General features: G+C 39.9%; 1 protein-coding gene across 3 annotated transcripts in view; it reads right to left on the bottom strand.

Moving 5' to 3' along the window:
• The window catches only part of LOC111575530 (protein kinase cGMP-dependent 1), a 90,417-nt gene that overhangs the window by 10,867 nt on the left and 59,183 nt on the right, over positions 1 to 20,367 (bottom strand). For 2 of the 3 annotated variants that reach the window (XM_023280723.3, XM_023280722.3), the window contains exons 4-8: positions 18,685 to 18,790; positions 14,345 to 14,408; positions 11,428 to 11,505; positions 9,610 to 9,704; positions 2,384 to 2,449 (exon numbers count right to left, since the gene is read on the bottom strand). In XM_023280723.3, coding sequence (XP_023136491.1) covers positions 2,384 to 2,449; positions 9,610 to 9,704; positions 11,428 to 11,505; positions 14,345 to 14,408; positions 18,685 to 18,790 — 409 coding nt within the window. Of the gene's footprint in view, positions 1 to 2,383; positions 2,450 to 2,710; positions 5,089 to 9,609; positions 9,705 to 11,427; positions 11,506 to 14,344; positions 14,409 to 18,684; positions 18,791 to 20,367 lie in introns of those variants that run through there. The other variant, XM_035953031.2, reaches the window with a different exon arrangement.

The raw sequence follows: 20,367 nt of genomic DNA, 5'->3' as shown, positions 1-20,367 counted from the left end.
TAATACACATGTACAAGTACCATATGTAATGAATGAACAGCTTATGGTTATAAGGACTAAAGCATGTTTGTACACTGCAAGTTATCCGTATAAGAAGCTGGTGCAATGTATGACCAGACTGTCATAAAAAACACTGCCAGTTACTATTAAATATTCATCAGTCTGCTTTTAGAGACAAGCCTCAAAAACTCACAGATGAGAAGATAGAGCTACCCCGAAGAGGTGTAAAACAGTGTGACAGCAGATGGTGGGCGAGACTGTGCATAATTTTTCTTACTGAATGAATTATAGAATAAAAACATACTGTGCTAAGTGATAAAGAAGTCGCTGAATATCATAAAAGTCATCATTAGAGATACAATTCCCATGACAATATCTTTTTCAGTAGTTAGCAAAGTCGTTGATTTAACTGAAACAGAACAGTGTGACAATGTTCTTTTCACGCCTTAATAGCTAAAACTGCGACAAACAATCAGAATTAATCTCTGAATTCTCATTAGTTTGACAACAGAGGGTAAGAAAGTTAAAGAAAGACTATGACGAGATGTTAACTGAGGAATAATAAGCTACATAATACACTAAATGAAATGAAATCCTCCATGCTTGCACCCGCGGGGAGATCTGCAACATGAAAAATAACACCCTTGCTGCGGCTCATTTCCGTCTGAAGTACGACTGCCTATGCAAAAGACTCCAAACATCCTGGAAAAACAACTAGCCGAGACAGTTTTCAGGCAAGGCTCATCAAGCTGTCACCCAGAAGATGCAATGCATCCGCTGTTTTCTCCTGTTGAGACCATAATGCCTCTAAGCCAGGCCTGTTTCTGAGCCGAGCATTTCTTTAAATGTTTGCCTGTATATTGGGAAGACTCCCTGCTGCTTGCTTTTTTGTATTTCCTGTCTCTTTCCCACGGCTCCTACAATTATACTCATCTTCCCTCTTAAAAGCTGCGCTGTTTCATTGCAAAGCATGCATGGGATGGACGGAAAATGAATGTATGCGCACAGAATAGCAAAGTTTTAACCAAATATCCTGCACCGAAACTAGCCTGGCCGGATGACACACACAGAGACGCATTGAAGCAGCTTCGTGGGCTGCGACAGCATTTAGCTGCTTGTATGAAAGGCAGCAATAATCACCTGTGCTGAATGACTCACTCACTATCCCCACTGCTAGCTGTGAGGATGGCCCATTTGTGCCTGCCGTGTTCCCTGAGGCCAAAGGGAGGCCCTGGGTAAGCTGATACCGTCTCCTCCCCGCGCCCAACCCGTCTGTTCTCTCTATTTTCACCACAGGACTTAATGCTAGACACAGAGATGCTCAGAGACTAACCGTTTCCTTAGATAGTAACCTGTTATGAACTTTTCTTGGAGCCACATTATTTCTTTTAAGCGGAACTTTTTGAAAAATTGGAATAACATGTCAAAACACATTACTGTAATAAAAGGGAAACGGAGAATATTTAAACAGAGATTACTGTGTAGCTGAACATTGCGCTTATGCTCTCTGATAATATCCTGATAAAGTGAAACAGCAGCCTTTCTTTAAACATTCCTGCATAAAATCTAGCATGCATTTGAATTATTTGCTAAAGCTGGATTTACAAAAAATTTTACACCTGGTTGCCTGACATCATTTAACAAAGAGGTCCAAATCTCATGAGTTTTTTTTTTTCTGCATCTGTGTATAGAAAGCATTTACATGAAAATTAGGTGAGGCCGGAGCATAGAAGAGGGATCAATCAGCAGACTCAAGGTAATGATTAAAACTCTAACTTTGTGAGCAGCTAATTAAAGCTTACAGACTATCTAACTTTGGCTGACAGATGATCAGTGTAGCCGTAAGGGACAATTTCACTTCATTAAAAATGCAACGTAACATCAGAAAAAAAGAGAAGAGTCCTAAAGTTATCAAATGTACTAAATAACATCTGATATACATTATTATCTTTCTGAAGTTACATTAGAAACCATAAACTGGTCGTACTACACTAAGAACGATTGTAGCAAGCCCACTGGTTATATACAAGCGAAGGTCATTTTGGATAAATTAGAATTTCCCACGATAACAATGATTTTTTTACTTTTTTGTCGAATTTATAAATTAAAAGCAGTGATGTATAAATGTGTTGTGTTCACCCATAAAGGTGTAAAAGTGAGTTCATGCTGTTGTCTCAATAACAGTAACACTCGCATGACACTGTCCTTGTCTGAGCATCATGAGCAAAGCAGAATTTATGGGCTAGTTTTGTCTTCATTGATCTATTCATCGACTTCTTTAACCACTGGTGACATTAATTTTTTAAAGCTAAAAAAAGAGGAAAAGATTGCCTGCCTAGAACAGTCTTTAAGTTCTTTGGGGATTCATTTTATTGATACTCACTCTCGATCGATGACTAGACAAGTAACTGCCTCTGCTGCAATGACGCTGGCTGTCCTGATGTCCTCCCTGGAAAAAACGGAAACAACATAATTAGGCGCAGCAGCAAAACTAAAACACTTCATCCAATGATCACACACTGCATGACCATTATTAAATTGCATTATTATTCATTTTAAATGCTTCATCAGAGCTGTGAGGATGGACACAGTTAAAACGTAACACTTAATCATGTCTAATTCAACTCCATCCACTCCATAAATGACAACAACACACAACAGAAACATCACTCTCCACAGGCAACACACATCATTGCAGCATTGGCATTACTCTTTATTGAATTTGACATCGAATTCATCTTCCTCTGATGATGATGCTTCTTCAGAGGAGTCGCCCCAGTCGCATGAATCCTCGGAGTCAGTATCCCAAGATTCCATCCTTCACTGTGAAAGACTTCCTGCACACAGAGTCCCACTGGAGTAAGCTTTAACTCCGAGCCAGCGCAATGCCCAGGGCAGCCCTCCAACAAAAGACACCTTGTGTAGCACTTGTATATAAATGTCCAATCCAAGTGTAGCGTCATCCGCTGGAACGCAAACTAAAATTTTACAAAAAGACAGGAAATTCTTCGGCGGGCGTCCCATAAGCTGATTATTTCATGCACTATCATTTTTAAAAAGGAGTAAAAAGCTTCAGTTTATTGAATGAGCTTAATATCCTGATGAGGCGCAAATCCAAAGCTAAAACGGGCCTTTCTGTTCTGGATTTTAAAAGAGCTGATTCAATTCAGCCGAAGCGCAGCAGTAACTGACAATCACTGCCTGTGTCTGATCTGAATAGACATATGCCAACCTATTTCAATGAACTGAGGTGACAAGTCCTCCTCATGCCGTTTCAACTGACGTGTGCCAACCCCCTCCTCATGCACGGCCTCGTGCGCACACGCAGACACACACTGCCTCACTCTTTCTGCTGACCCCTTTGAATAAAGGTCACAGCTGGTGGGGGAACAACAAATTTTGAAGGGCGAGGACCACAGAGGAGAGGATGCAGTGTTTGACAGCCACACAGGATATATTAACAGATGACTATTGTGGCCCTCTATTTAGTGTAGCACATACAGTATTTCATTCATTTCAAATAAGCTCCTCTGACCTGCATCTATGCTCTTAGCACAATACTCTGGCAAACCCCTTGTTCCAGCTGTGCCTCTGTTTGCCCACAACACTATCCAAAACCATTTACTCCGGCGTACTTAAAGTATCGTTGACCAGTTTCATGTGTGACCAAACAGTAACTGAGAATTCACGGCTTCCAAGCATCTAAACTACTTTAAATAATGTTGCTGCTAACTTTATTATCAGATTTTACATCACATTTTCTAATAGTAGATGTTTACAAGTCAACTCATGAGGCACACATATTTCACACTCGTTGATGGGCAACAACGGCAATCTGTTACATGAGTTAATTTGCCTCGTGACAGAAAGTGTGCAGTGTTTGTGGCATTCACTCGCCATGGAGATACAACAAAACAGCGTAACACTTGGGGTTATATTGAAAAAGTGGTTATGTAAGCATGAATCATCCTTAAGAGCCTTCAAGAGTTTCATATTAGAGAGAAGCTTGTTACACCTGTCCCCGACTGTAGCAGAGGAAAACAACTTAGTGTGCCATGGCAGTGATACTAGCGATGCTCTGCGTGAAACACAATCCTTAAACAATATCTGTCAGTGTGATTCATTCGCCGAGCTGAAGTCATCCGCTGAGCCAAAGATGGCTCTGCACTTGTTAATTGCTGCACAACAAGACGAAATGCATCGGAAAAGGGAACGTGCACACACACATGCACAAGCACAGACGCACTAAAAGCAGCTGCATGCTGTGTCTGGAATGCCCTTTGGATTTACACAGGAACCTGTGGTGTTGATTTCCAGTAGATGGTTGAAATGAACATGGTAATTGGACAGTGATCTGGTGTCCCAGGAAGGGGGTTATGAAAATAACGTATGCTCGGAGGCTAAGAGGGGCAGTAGCGATGGGCAGCAGGGAGCAAAGTAAAGCCGGGGTCAGGACTGGGGCAAGAACAAGGGGCAGCAGCAGGACAGAGCTAATGATCTGTGCTTTATTTCTGCGACTGAGGCGTATTCGGGTGGATTAAGGGGCTGTTTTACAGACGCAATTTGTAAGCGCTACTTACACGCAGATCACAATTGTTGCCAGCAATCAGTTTCACAAAAGATTGCTCTGCCGTCCTCTCCCATGGCCATGCAAGGCTCGCAAGTGTAATTTTCCCTTGATGAGTTAAAAGTGCCAAAATTAACATGAGAGAAGATGATCTCATGTTCAAAGTCACAGCTTCCTTGATGCAAATGTCTTGAAAACAGGCCCCTGGATAGCTGAAGTTTCAAGGGTTAATATCAAAGTACTTGAGTAAAATGGCTCCGCAAGTGTTTGTGCAGCTTATTACCATTCAGTACAAGTTGTACATTTGCCACGTTACTGCAAAGTACGAACTGCTTCCAGGGAATAGTGAACATTTTTACATTTCTGAATATATTTGCCTACTATTCTTGGCAGCCACTGATTTCAGCTAATGACAGAACAGATTTCCCTGAAACATTTCCATATTAGTGCATTCATCTACTTAAAAAAAAAATTCAGCAATAAGCTATATCATTGAAATAAGCAATCATAGACAATGTGGTCCTTTTCTAGTTATTCTAACAAAGTTAATGAATAAAGTCCTAGACGTCTGAGCTCAGGATTTGTTTTTCTCATGTAAAGAATGCATTTTTGTGGCCTGCCTTAAAATACCCCCCCCCTTTTTTTTTTTTTTTTTTTTTTTACATCATTTAAAATCTCAGCAGTAGAGAAATCAGTCCTACAAAACCTGCATTTTCCTCAGATTCTTAGTTTGTAAATTCAGGGATCCAACTGCAGTTGACTGTCAAAGCCTAACTCTGTTTTCAGCAGCTCTCAACTCCCCTTGGATTCCAACACCCAAAATAAAATTTTCAGCCTGTGGGAAATTTATCAAGCAGTCCCTCTTCATAGCTGCATTGCTATACAACAACTGCGCATACTTCCAAAACAGACTTCAGAGAAACTTCAGATCTTTGGTAGTTGATTTTAATGCTGTAGTGGCGTCTACTGAGAGCCACTAGCTGCATAAAGCAATGTATTCAACAGTATAAAAATCGAAGGTATGCTGTAAAGGAATGTAGAATATACACAGGATGCAAGCAGGAATATAAAGCGGGAATGTAAAATATACAGACTTGTAGTGAACAGCAAATGGCAGAGCTATTAAAAGGCTGCGGGTATGGCTTGGAGTGAAGGGAAAGAGATGATTCTATACAGCTGTGTTAGAACTGAGAAAGTCGGAATTGTTGATCTTGTGCAGGAAGGAAAACATCAGCAAAAAATTAAGGCCATTCTGAAAAATGTGTTGATTCTGGTTGAGCTTGCGATGCAGCCCAGTGTAATGTCAACCAGGTGTGGGCTACATGGGCCAAAAAAATATGTGCAAGTGCGAAGACCAGACAACAAGCAGCTGTGAGATGCTGCACTAAAGGCTGAGATAAACACCATCCTGACATGCTCACGATGGCAGCTTTAACATACCTATGATAAACAAACATAATGCTCATCATGGTCAGTTCTTAGTGTGTAAACAAGCTGCCATAGCATTTGCTAAATATTAGAGAATGCAAAGTTCAACCGAGGCTGATGGCAGTGCTAATTTTGCAACCAAAAAAAATATAAAAAATGCCAGTTAAAATAATGGCGCTACATGAAAAGTTGATGGATCACAAAAAGTTCAAGTAATTTACCCTGAGGGAAAAGAAAAGTGTGTTCCAGATTTCCTGGTGATTCATCCAGTGCTTGTCGAGGCATTTCACTCAGTCTCTCACATGCGATCCTTATTGTGGTACTAAAATAATGATTTTGGGAGTACAATCCATCTAGTTAAGGTTAAAATAGTTTCAGTCAGGACCAGACAGCACAAGCATGACCACCTCTGTTTTCTCATTGGACCTGTGGCAACACTAACACCAGCTCTCAAGGTGATTTATCAGGGTGCTACTGTTGGTTTGAAGGTGTTCTGCTCTGACACTGACACTAATCATATTGCTGTCACTGACAACTGAGGGTTTTTTTTTTTTTTAAAGCATCACCCCCAAGCCTCTCAACTAGAACATCCCCCCATCGAACCTACACAAAATACACTCAGAGAGGAGGCCAGGGCACACATTGTGCTAATAACAAATCTACTCCACGGCTAAAAGTTCACACTTCACCCTACCGGACAGAATTTGACATCAGATATGTTGCTGGTTACAAACAGCACATCAGTTTGGAAGTGTATCTTTTCCTGGAACATCTGCCTACTGGGAGGAGGTGCATATATGCCATAGAATTCATTCAGTTCTATACATATACAAACCCTGTGGAGAAAACGTGTAATCTGAGCCTTCTTCGGTTGCTTTAATGTGCTCACATCACACACCAGCACTCACACAAGCTCTAACAAACCATTATGGCTGGCAGGAGACTTTGATTTGTAAATATGTTGTTCTCGCAGATCAAAGGCAATGTCTTCAGATGGACAGAGTAGCCTTTGAGTAGAGGCTATTGAGTTTCATGAGCAAGGACACCCACAGTTAACTCCTAATTAGAAAGATGGTCCTGCAGAAGAGCCCTCTGATCAAAAGCCTGGCTTCGAAGATGGCCAGCACCTCCATCATTTAAATTTGCAAGACATGCTTGACCATCAAAGGTGTAGATGAATAAGCCTCTTGTGCTCAAGACACTCCAAGACGGTGTTTATGACAACGGATGATGATAATAGTGAATGGACACTGAAATAGGGAGAGCACTTTGTTGTACAAAAGATCTGGTTTCCTTGATTAAACAAAGCATGAGATGCTCTTGATGGTGCTTGAGAAGGTTTCTAAACTGGAAAATTACACTATTTCAGTATTTATTATAGAAAACACAACAAATATATAGATGTAGCCATATTTTAAGGACATGAGTGTTTATATTAAAGCTAATGCCGCATCCAGAATCATCAACATGTTTTTCCCCTTTAAGTTAATTTGCATTTACAAGAAATTACTGAATTCTTGGAAAATTTAAATAGTTCAACACATAAGACACAGAGAAGCTCAATCCATTATAAATTAGCACTTTCTGCCACACTCTCATTCATCAAACAGCACATTGTTACGCCTCATTAATGTAAAAAGATCACATTTCTTTTTGGAACATCGTACTCCTCCCACTGCCAGGAGATCAAGCTTCCTGTGCCTCGCATGTCCCACATGCATTTTAATGCTCTGTCATCTTTTATATCCTATAGTCATTAGCTTTAACATGTGGGCAAAGCCCTGCCATCTGTGCATTTCCAGCTGTTGCCTGAACATCACATCCAGCATCCAGAGTATACCTTCTGAAAATAAACATGATGCTTTTGACAGTGCATGGGATTAATTTCCCACAAGATGCTGCATTTGTTGAACTATAGTCTAATCATGCTGTAACGTGTGCTGTAAAGTGTTCAGAATTCGAGAGCTCAGTTGAGGTGGCTTTTACATGCAGCAGCCACAAGATGGCAACGTCTGCATTATTTTCACATTCACACTGTTGCCTATGTGCATGCACACATTCAAATGTGCACGTCAGTGCATTATGTCCTCTCTTTCTACCTGACCCTCACAGACATAATACACTTGAGACTATTTTCCATCTCCACACTCCTGTTTAAATAATACATTGTCCATGGAGGGGCACAGCCATGACAAGACAGTACAAACAACAGGGTAAAAATATCCCTACAGAACGAAGACTTTGATGCCAGAAGCTACATAAAATATTCTTATAACGTTGAAGTGTTCTTGAAGTGAAGTATTTCAGCACTTAGATGGCACCAAATGCCATAGCAGTGGACATGAATCATTTGATCCCTTAAATATATATGGCATGGTTACTTTAAAGTTGTCTCAGTACATCTTCGCACCTATGACGACAAGATCCTGGCACAGACTTGTATAGTACAGAGGTGTGTAATAATGGGGACTGTGTGTTCTTGCTTTATATGTGCTTATTCCATGTATGTCTCCATCAGCATAAGCTGCTGTTGGTTTGGAACCGCAATTGTGCTCACATATTTCATAACAAATGAAAGGCATACAAAAGGAAAATTCATCAGTACAGTCAAGGACAGCGTGAAGATGTCCTTGATATTGTAAGTAAGAAAAAAAAAGACAAAGGAATCTAAGAAGCACATTGATAATTTATTATCTATATCGTCTAAATGAAATGAGTCTTAGCTGCGAGCACACTGTGTGACTGTCAAATAACCTCTAGTCACAATAAATGACTTCTTCCCTGCCGTTTCTTGCCTGCGTGACATAGACGTGTGCAAAATAGAACAGACAGCTTGTCACTTGGTGTGGTTGTGAGGGATTTCCGCTGTCACTTGTACATAAACAGTTTTTTTTTCCCCTTGTTGATTTTGGAAAAAAATAGAGCTGGAGAAAACACGAGCATGTCACAGTAACTGTTTGTGCTCTTTATTTGTAGTTTCTGCAAAAAAAGAGCTAGAGGTAAAATAGCTGCATTTCCAGATAGGCGTGCTGTTTGTACAGATAGGACTGTGATTACATAACAAATCATGTCATTTCAACTGTTATCAGTAGCAACTACGGATCAAAAACTTACCCTAATATGTTTTGGAATGCAGAAAAATTGGAGTGATTAAACACACACACACACACACACACACACACACACACACACACACACACACACACACACACACACACATTTGGATGTCTGCAACAGCTTAAACTCTTTCTGATTAGCTAAAACTTAATGAATGTCCTTTGATTCAGAGAAATCATTTAAGTTTCAAATCTCCAGAATGTGCCTGAAACTGCTACAAGTTAATCATGTAATAGAACGTTTGCTCGGTTTCAAGTGATTTCAGACATTTTGCAAGTTATTATGGCCGTCAAGAAGGGTAAATGGTAGGAAAAAAGAGAGATTGATTAGAGCTGGAGGTTGATTGTTAGTGAATTAGAAGTGAAAGACGTATATTAAAAGTAAGCGGAAGGATATAACAGACAGGTTTGTGTGTGAACATTAGAAGGAACAGAGTGAAAGAATGGAAAAGAGAAGATATAAATTGAAAGAGGCAGAGTTATTAGGAACAATCTTACCCTTGCAGTGCTTTCTCTCCAAACCAGTCTCCTTTTCCGAGGCTGCGGAGGTAGACAGGCTCTCCATTGGGCAAGTCTTCCCTGGTCACATTAACCTGAGAAAAAAAAAAGAAATGCAGGTGGAGTGTTAGAGGGAAGAATAGTGCCATAGGATGAAGCTGGAACAAAGGGAAAGAGAGAAGAGGTGACATGTATCAGTGTGAGGATGTGTGGCGAATAAAGGAGAGTGACAGAAAGGTGCAATTTACACATCATTCAAAAAAAAATACCATGTAAATGATCTCTATAGAGGCAAGTGAATCGTAGGTAACTGTCACTCTGTGAAGGATCTGGGAGGCGCCGCTGACCGCTCCATTAGCCAGATGACATGTGAGTGATGGCACTCGGCTGTGCGGGTAGACTTTACGAATCAAAGTGATGGCACTTGAGTAGATTTTGGAGAGGTGAGTGGAGATGATCGTCTTGCTTAATGAAGGATCTTGTCCTCCTCCATTAGTCAGTTCTGCCATTGGTGCAGCAGTGTAACCGTCAGCGGCACACTGCCTACAACTGAGTGACGACGTATTTACTCATGATCTAATATGGTCCTGTGGGAGCAAAAATGAAGCATAGAGGTGAATTATATAGAAGGTAAAAAGTATGAGGAACTCTAGTGTGAAGGACTAGCGTATCCAAAAGATTCAAACTGATTGCTGCACACTGTCTAACTTGCAAAGATACATTTATTGATGTGACGTTTCAGTACTAGATCTTCATCCGGTAGATGCTGTTGTGTTATTTGCTTGATGATCGTCTATCACCGAAATACTGCACCAATAAATGTCTCTTTGCAAGTTAGACAGTGTGCTAAAGTCTGTGTGAATCTTGTAGGCCAAAAGGTAGACAGTGCACTTTGTCCTCTAGACAAAGTGCACTGTCTGCGATCTGGATAGAGACAAAGTGAGAGATGTGGAAATAACCTAGCAGAGAGCAGCGCGATAAGGTCAGGAGTGTGTGTGTGTGTGTGTGTGTGTGTGTGTGTGTGTGCGTGTGTGTGTGTGTCCTGTCCACGTCCACATGTGAGTGCTCTTGTGTGCAGTGTAGCTGTGCTGACCTTGTGAAGTAGATTGCAACTCTTTTGGGATCAAAGGAGAGTAAAACAAAAAGACGGGAAACACAGTGTATCTTTTACAGTGACACTTACACTGTGGACATGCGAACTGCTAGAAAATGCTGTGAATTTGTCTCAGTCGCTTGGATTTAAAGGACGATTTTTTGGGGGGGTATCAATGAAATTTGCATGTCGCTTCAATCTTTCGTGGAGTCAAGAGACTGTTGAGAGCGAGAATTCTGTTTGGTGATTAAATGATGAGGATGAAGAGGGAGTAGTGGAGGGTAGAGGACAAACATGAACAGGTGAAGCTTAAAATGGACCTGGAGCAAGTTTTGAAGAAACTACAGGAAAAAGGATGAAGAAGATAACAGGCAGAGAGAAAATGAGGAGGAATCAGGAGTAGCAGGTATCTTGGCGTCAAAACTTGAGTATGTGAAAGCTGTAAATAGTACTGAAGCAGGACAGGACAGCATTGGGTGTAAAAGCCAGCGCTGATTACTGAGAGGTGAAATCAAAGTGACTCCATTCTGTATTCTGGATACTCCCATTGCTGCTGCAGGAGATGATGAAAGAGGCAGCACTTCTGTCTTCTCCTCTATCTCGTGATGATTGATGACAGCCAACTGTCACCCAAAAATACCACCCCTTAGCTTCAAAGATAGGTGTCTTTTGCTGCGATGCCAGTGATGATTATTTTGGTGGTAGGCTGGAGGCACTGTCCTTACCTTTCCTTTACTGATGATGAAGAAGGTGTCTCCTCTGGCCCCTTGTCTGATGATGTACTCTCCATCTTCATAATGTGTCTGCCAGTAGAGAAGAGAAGACAAGAGAAAAAAGGACCACCAGATTAGAGGCTCATTGTCATTATTTTGTGTCCTTTCTCATATTAGCAGTGAGCCACTGTCACCAGAGACAAAGCATACTCTTCAGAAGTAAAGCTGAATTAGGTGCAGTGAGATAAATCTCAATTAGATTTGTTTTCTTGTTAAAACCACAGTCTGGCAAGCGATCCAGGGTGTTTTTGCTGCTCTCCACCCACAGCTTGCTTGGATATGCTCTACGACCTTGAATATGAAAAGGCAGGTGAAGAAAATGAATGAATAAATGAATGCTGCTGAATCAAATATGAGGACAAATCACAGCTCCTTCCCGAAAGCAAAATTAACACAGGATATCCATCCATCAATCCATTTTCTATACCCAGTAATCCTACTCAGGGTTGTGGTTGCTGGAATGTTTCCCAGCATGCAATGAGCAGCCTCTGCTTCAGACCGGTCATCAGTCTGACACAAGGCTGGCATACATATAGATAAAAAAAAAACACTTTCACACTCACACTCATGCCTTGTGTTGAAGACAATCTGCAGCGCTGGCTAGGAAATGTATTTTCTTCAAGGACACTGTTTCAGAGGGTAGAGTGAAGTCACACGTAAGATGTGACATAACTTAATATAATGTGAAATATGTCTTGTGCCATGGAGAAACCACAGCAAGAGAAGCACAAGAAGTCAATGACAAATTTGAAATGCTAACATGCATCATACATGCACAGAATTCTACAGCAAAGGATAGACCTTAACATTTTAAGATGATAAGTAGATTCCACCCAGTGACTGACATTTGCCATTTGATTTTAGTGTCAGATTCATCATTGACACTGTTTTACTGAAGGAGTCTTCCTTGTGCCAAATTACTTTCCTACAACCTTTTTCTTCTCCTCAGTGGAGATGTCCTTCACTGTTTCTCTGTGTAAGGCCATAGATTTTTATTATATTTTTTGCTTTAAAGTGTCAAAACCAAGTCACCTCATTGAACTGAATTGCTCCTTAAGCTGAAGTGTTTTACATAGTGCTTCTCATTCATCCATTCACACACACCAAAGGCTGTAGAGTCATGCAAGGAACCAGCCTTCCATTGAGATCAACTAAATTTTTTTCAGTCATGTTGACTAGAAGTAGAACCCCTTTCAAAATATAAACTACATTCCAGTTCCAAAGTAAATGTTATGTGAAGAAAATGTAAAAAAAAAAAAAAAAAAAAAAATATATATATATATATATATATATATATATGTAAGAAAGCTGTGGGTTGACTAATGTCATAACTTGTGATGATTTTGGATTATGAATAGTAGGATGAAATATTAGCTACATAAAGTGAACTATGTTACCAAATGACACACCGAATATGCTGCCACCTTTGCTATATTTTGGTATCTATTAAATGTAATGTTTTAAAATGTGTGCACAGATGTAGCCCGTAATAATGGTGAACAGAATACTGGGGTGCTTGCTCATAAAGTTCTTCAAATTCACCATGAAGAATCAACTTAAAACTAATATTAATTTGCTGTTTTACATGGCTAAGCAACTAAAAACTCCATGGTCAATCCATCCCTCCAGCCTTAAGATTCAACTAATGCTCCTCTTTGTCTTAAAGTTGTTTTCTATTCTCTCAGACACGGAATAACTTAAAAAGCATAAAAAGGCCATATTTTAATGTAATTTAAAATACTGAAAGCAGCAATATAAGCATCATCAAAAGTGTAAATGAGAAAGTGTTTGTATAACTAAATTATACTGGACAAAACATCAAACAATGTGGCCTGCAGATGGGTGGAAAATGCACTATTGCGACACAAAATGCAAAGAAAATAATCTCCACATCTGTGGTTAAAAGAATGAGCCCGGGCTTTTTTATGTCTTCATCTATTTGTGGCATTCATATAACAACTGCTGTCCGCTTTGCACATTATGTTGTCATGTTGTAAGTCTCTGAATGCTTTTTTCTGCCCTCCAGACAGCCATTGGTTTCCATACATTTGCATATGAAATGAAGATCAATTAGCAGACTCTTGAAACTCGTCTGAGTTTTTGAATCCATCACAGTACACATGGACTTAGGATTCATTTTTGTTATAGTTACATTATAGTTATTACATAATGCAGTACAGACATTTTAGATCAATCAACCTGCACTTAAACCGCATTACACGCATTACCGCTTGATTGTTTGGTTCATTTTGTTTGAATTACACAACCCAAGCACATAGGAGTGAGCTAATGTCCTTATCACTGGGCATAAATGGAAAGCAATGGATGCCACAAATGACAGTGTTATGAAAACATGTAAAATATTGTTCTTATATGGTATGTTTAAAGAAGAGAAAGTGCTGAAAGTGGGTTACCACACTAACATTTAAGTAAAAATGGATGCCACCCTACAACATTAAATAAAATGCATTACAATGTGCCTCAGCTAGCTTAGATTGATTGACCCCCTTTGAAAGCTGAAATGGCTTCTGGCAGCAGTGCTTTGAATTCCTGAACAGGTTTGTGAAACAAGCTGTCCCTTAGTAGTTGGACCATTTACTTCAACATCATCACACTAGGCACATACTAGAGAGCATCAACTGCACTGAAATCCTAACTGTGTACAAGGTGTTCCACTGAAGCCCTTGAAATAATCCCCAACTGCCTCAAACCAGTGCAAATTATCTGGAATGCGCCTTCATTCCCCTTCTGGCTTCCTTCTCGCACTGCAATAAAAGAAAGTGAACGTATGGAAATCTATTAAGATGTGTGGAGTATACCCCTGGCACCTCAGCTGGTGACATCTGCTACAAGGCAACAAAGCATTTACCTCCTCGAGGACATCAGCAAGCTTGCTCAGAATGTCTTCCTGTAGGCCATGGAATGTGGGAACGCTGCAGGAGAAAGAGATAGGGATTTCAGACAGAGGAGTACATAAGTGACTATATTACTGATTAAGTCTTTTGTGTTTGTCAGATTTTTAAAAAGATGTGGAAAGCAGTGTAGCTGCCAGCTTAGTATGTAATCGTGTAAAAATAATTATATCTCAGGAAAATTGTTGCCTTTTAACAACATATTTGAACAAGGAAACACTTGATCTTCTTTCAAACCGTGCCTGCACATAAAGGCGGCACACGTAACTGCCAATTAGCCTAAGAGCAGATAGCTAGGTGTAAAAAGAAGTCTGCAAGAATCCAGAAAGTTCATCAGAGGAAGTGCAAGTAACTCAGGCAACCGTTGATGTCAAAATGCATGCATCTACAATAAGAAAGAGGTCACAAAAATTTGACCTGCATGGGAGAAGTTTCAGGAAAAAGCCAAATTGTAGATTGTGAATGATCAGACAGGTTAAGAAATGCTTTGAACAATGTGTTCTGGACAGACGAATCAAAGTTAAAGCTGCTAGACCACAGCAGACAGTAGAAGTTTGATGTATCTTATGAGTAGGGTAGCTTAAGCAAGGTGGTGAAATGTTACGAGTTGGGGTTGGGCAGTGTGCAGTCATTGAATCAAAATGAATTGTGCATCATATAAAAGAGTGCTTGAAGATAATGCGATGCCATTTCTCCCAAAGCTGAAGTTGAACCTGAAGTGGACCTTTCAACAGGATAAAAATACATCAGCAAATCCACCAAAGAGTGGCTCAAAAAGAAGAAATGAAGAGTTATGAAATAACCTAGTGAAGAAAAAACAACTGATTTGAAATATTAAGTAATTTGAAATGCAAAAAACCCTGAAATGTTTCATAGCCGAATATATTTTGCACATAAGCGTGATGAAAAATTTCAGCAGCTGATGTCAGCCACTGGTGAATAATGATGCAAAACACCTACAACAACTTATTTCTGCTCAAGGCCGCAACCTTAGTTTCTGAGGCCATTTTTTTTTTACACAAAAACTCTACATGCATGAATGTTTTTGTTGAATAAATGATTTAAAATGTTAATCTTCCTTATGTTGTTCAAGTATACCACCATGGTATAAAAAAACAGAATCAAAGCAGAGTTGTGCGCCGACACCAACAACATAAATATATCATTTCAGTGGGAGTTGGCCTGTATACTGTATTGCATTATGTGAATATAAATATTTCAGCAAAAACTGGACAGCATTTGCAGTTACACAGCAGGGGCATCAAATGAAGCCGTAATGTTTGTTCTGCCGCTTCCCGACAGCCTGAATGAACGCTATCTGCCTGTAACCAAGCCTACTAAATAAAACTGGCCTAATGTTTATCAAGGAGGAGAGAAAATAGCCCGTGTTGGTGAACAAAGGGCTTATCTCCCCATATCATCTCTCTCTCTCTCTGTTTCTCCATCTCGTTCTCCCCCCCTCATTTTCCATGCTTTATTACAGTAATCTGAACCATCTCGTCCTGGCCTCCAACCCAGGCTCTGGCCGTTGTGCTGATCTTTGTGCTGCTGCTTCCTCAGCAGAGCCGCTAGTTAACCAGCTAGGCGGAGAACAGGTGACCCTATTCTACATGGAACAGATAGTTTCAGAGCCTCCAGCTGTGAAACTAAAACTCTCTTTTCTGGTAAATTTCTGAGGTTAATTGTGTCACAATGAAGTCATTACACGCAGCCAATGGCAAAGTGTGGCTCCATTAATGCAGTCTTTGTGATTATTTTAAACATTCTAATGCCATTACACTCATGGTACTGTGCAATTTTAAAACACAAGGCAATTTTTAAACTATTTTCTACGGTGATTCTGCAAACATCTAGAAAATGAGGGAAACATAAGTGCTGCTACACCTTTGTAGTGGAATATTCTACCTTGTTAACACATGCATGTGGTGTTTTTTTCTGTTCTATTCTATTCTAGTGCACCAATGACAGTCTCAGAAACAGATTCAGACTTCCAGGGTTTCATATGTCATTATTCTTCTTCAGAATCTGTTTTCCTTTTAAATGTGTATGGCTGAATTACTTCAGTATTATGATCTGGCATTGTAGTAGTTTTAAAGAGTTTCTGCAGAATCATGGGTGAGCTGGTGTGCTAAGACGCAGCGAGTAGCAAAGGGGTGTGTAGAAAAAGAATCAGATATTTTGTGGTTTAATCTAAGCCATTTTAAGGCTGGAGGTGATTGTGTTTCAGAAAAAAAACGTCTAAATATGTCACACTGATAGGCAGAGATGAGTTGTAAGGGGTTTAATTATTGACCAGAGAGGGACTTTAATGCTTTTCGAGCTCTTTCCCGATTCCCTTTTTGCAAATCAGAGGACAGATGGTTGTCTACTTTTATTACGTGCCTCATGGCTAGTCTTTTAGCCTTCTATAAAATGCCAATCCACATTAAATTGCTTGATGTAAACCTAGGTGACATTGTCAGTTAGACAGTACTCTTGCATTTATATCTGGAGTGCCATGTTTAAATGATTTAAAACACATGCTAGAAGAGATAATAAACAGTCTTTACAGCCACAATCACTTCTCACATGTAATACAAAGTGGGCTTTCTTGTCAGTGTTTCATCAGTGCTCCTCCTCCGCAACTTGTGAGAGCAAATATATGACTTCACAGCAGTTAAAAGGTGGGTAGAAGACTCACAGGGACCAGCATGTGTTTGTTCTTACACTTAAACTACAGCACTTTAATTAAATTTGCATCCAAGAAACAAAACATGAATATAATTACCTTTGCACTGCAAATTATGAGATGTTACTATAAATTTCTGCTTTCCTCCCTGGACACCCCTTTATAAACCAGACACACCGAGTGAGTCCAAGCCATGCAATACTCACATTTATTAAATATTTACTTATCTGATGGACTGTTATGCAAGACCTGCTGAGAGACAAGAGCTGCTATACTGCACAGAATATGCTCATACAGCCAGTGAACGGACTGCTATGATTTATTTCAAATACATTCCCAGAAATAGCCTCTGTCTCAGACATGAAAGATTGTCTTTTTATCCTGTTAGAAATGTTTGGGTTTTTTTGTACTGTTTGTCTCATTTCATGGTGAAAGGCTATTGTAGATTCAGCAAGAAATACTTCTGACCGAAGGGAGGGGAAAAAACAGCTTCAGTTATTATGTTCAAAAGCTTAAAACAAGTGGTGTGTATGCTTCACTGACTAGCAATGTCTTGCGGCTGTGTGAATGATAATTGTCCTCACTCAGTAACGGAGAACAGAAAGGAGTGTGACGTAGTGCTGCAAAAAGTTTTGGCCTCAGGGAAACTGTGAAAATGACTGGCTGGGTGTAAAAAGAGTGACTTTGACATTAGAAAGTGCATCCTGTCTTCTATGAAGTTAATACAAAAGACCAAGCAGGTAGTTTAAATCTCCTATATTATCTCTCTATATTTGGATGTTGCACAACAGGAAACAGGCATAGGCTTATTTTTGCAATAGTGAAATGGACTGATTCAGTAGATATTGATAAATAATTCACTTTGCACTTCTTGGAAATGTTTTCTTGTGCACTTTAACCACCCACTGCCCTTATAGCAGCTTTGTCAGGCAGTGACAGAGTGTGATCATGCTCACAGCAATTCAAGAGGTTTTATTCAGGAGATATTACTCTATAGGAAGAATATGTGCTGTTATAGTTTGGAAAATTGCATTAATGAGAGCACATATAGGACCAACTTCTCCTCAGTCAAGAGAAAAGGGAGTGTTGCATGTAATATGGGGAAGGTGTGATACATTTTTCATAATTGGCTTGATGAAGACCCAAGTGGATGACAGTGAAATAGGAAAGTTGAACAGAGATAGGGAGAAAGAGGGATTGATACTGTAATTGCATCTCATGCATTTTGATCATCACTCGCCGCTCTCCCTCTGCCGTTTGATGCATTCTTTTTTTAATCCTATACTTTATGCAGGCTCCTAAAAAAAAAAGAGTCTGCAGGCCTTTTAAGTGTTAATAGGCTTCTCAACAGAGAAGCAGTTGCAGGGCAGGGACCTCTCCAATACAGAGAAGAACCTAGAAGAACAATGCATGCAGCTACAAGGTAATTTTCCAGTAGGTTGAATGACACCTTCTCTGGCACACTGCAAATTAATTGTGAGTTATATCATTTATTAGCAAAAAGCAAGAGCAGAGAAACAGCGTACACATATTCTCCTGAATTCATTTTGTTTAATTCATTCATTGCGTTTCAGATCAAAGACCCATTCAGGTCATTTGTCTGTCGCTGTATTTGCCTCTGTTCCTCACCTTTTCAGAAACTCCATATACTCTGTGTGCTTGATGAGACCCGTCCTCATCATGATCGTCTGGAAACATTGTCGGTCAATGGCCCACAGCTTCACATTTGTTAGAGCTGGAAAGAAGAATACCCATGATCAGTGTCAGGAAAGACGGTTTCTGCCCTCAGGCAAACAGAATAAAGAAAGAGCACGGACAGTATACACGTAATACATGCCCTTTATGCTTTATGCATGCACAGTGTAAATGTAGCGAGCATCGTGTGGACTTGAAAGGGAGGAGAAACCATCATTGTGTCAGGGCATGTGTGGAATGTGTCAGTGAATGTGATCTAAAACCCCACTGAGATCACTGCTTGGAGAGCAGGGTAGAGCAGTCTGTGAATCTTTAGGCTTAGTTACTCTTAGTGGAAATAATCTTCATCCGAATGTTTTCTCTAGCCCCTGATCTGGCCTGCAGAGCAACTAAGAGCTATTCCGGACAATTACTCTTTACTCAGCAGTTGGGAGGTAATTGGTATTTTTAGAATGCCTTGCATGGATGGCTTGCTTCAAGTCATGCTACAGCATTTTTAATTGGTTTGAGGTCAGAAATCTATGCCGTTTCTTTTTCTTTTTTAGTTTGAGCCCTTGAGTTACTGATTGCTCTTTGTATTAAGGGCAATTATCAAACTGTGTGACGGAAGTTCTGTTAAATTTCAAATCACAAACAGCTACCCTTATATTCTTCTGTACAATTTCCTGGAACATTTTAAAATTAACTGTTCCCACAATGATTGCAATCTGCGTTGGCTTGAAGGCACCAATTCCAAACCATAATACTCATTACACACGGAGGTGGAGGTTAAAACGGTGGTATGCAAGACTGTTTTTGTCATTTAACTGCAGCATAATGTTTCAATCTGTTTGCAGACAAACACAGACACACAAGTTATTAGAAATATATTACAGTTAGATTTGCCCAGAGAGCTTTGTTCTACTGGTGATCTGAGACAAGTATTAAACAGGCAGAAAACAGTGATTTCCTCTGCTATATCTTTACCATAGACAATTTGGTGATTTTCTTATCGCAGATTGCAAGAGATGTCCAATATGTGTTGCTGATATGCAACAATCCTTTGACATCTCCTTGAAAAATGCACCGTTTTTTTAAAACAGTCTTTTTTGGAAAACTCAAACCCTCAAAGAGCAAAAATACTGCCAAATCTCATCCACTTTTTCCAGTTTTCATTCCTGGGTGCTGATGAATGGGAGCCTGGGTTTTTCAACATTTCTTTTATGCCATTTTCTGCACTTTAAGCCTCAACAGCGCCTTCTCTGACGTCCTCTGTAGTCATTTTTGATCAGAATATGTTTTGACTCAACAGATCTCTGTCGTGAAGAGCAGAGTCTGTTGAAAAACGGGCCGTGTGGGTTTTTATCAGAGCAATGGGCCTCTAACCCAAACCTGAATGCCATTATATTTACCAATTCAAACCCATTTCACTGGAGAAACTGGGTTGTTGAGGCAAAAACATAATAACAAAACATAAATAACATATTTCATGCAGCTGAATCACACTGTTCAACGATTCTCACATTCAAGGCTTCATTTTGTTAATAGCTTATGGTAATTATTTCAAAACTCCTGTTTCCTATGATTGCAAGCATCATTATCCTCAGCGAGAATGGCTCTCATTTGGGCTCCAGTGCT

This window comes from Amphiprion ocellaris, chromosome 16 (assembly GCF_022539595.1).
Source record: "Amphiprion ocellaris isolate individual 3 ecotype Okinawa chromosome 16, ASM2253959v1, whole genome shotgun sequence".
In the NCBI taxonomy this organism is placed as follows: domain Eukaryota; kingdom Metazoa; phylum Chordata; class Actinopteri; family Pomacentridae; genus Amphiprion; species Amphiprion ocellaris.
This window is presented reverse-complemented; position numbering and strand designations above follow the sequence as displayed.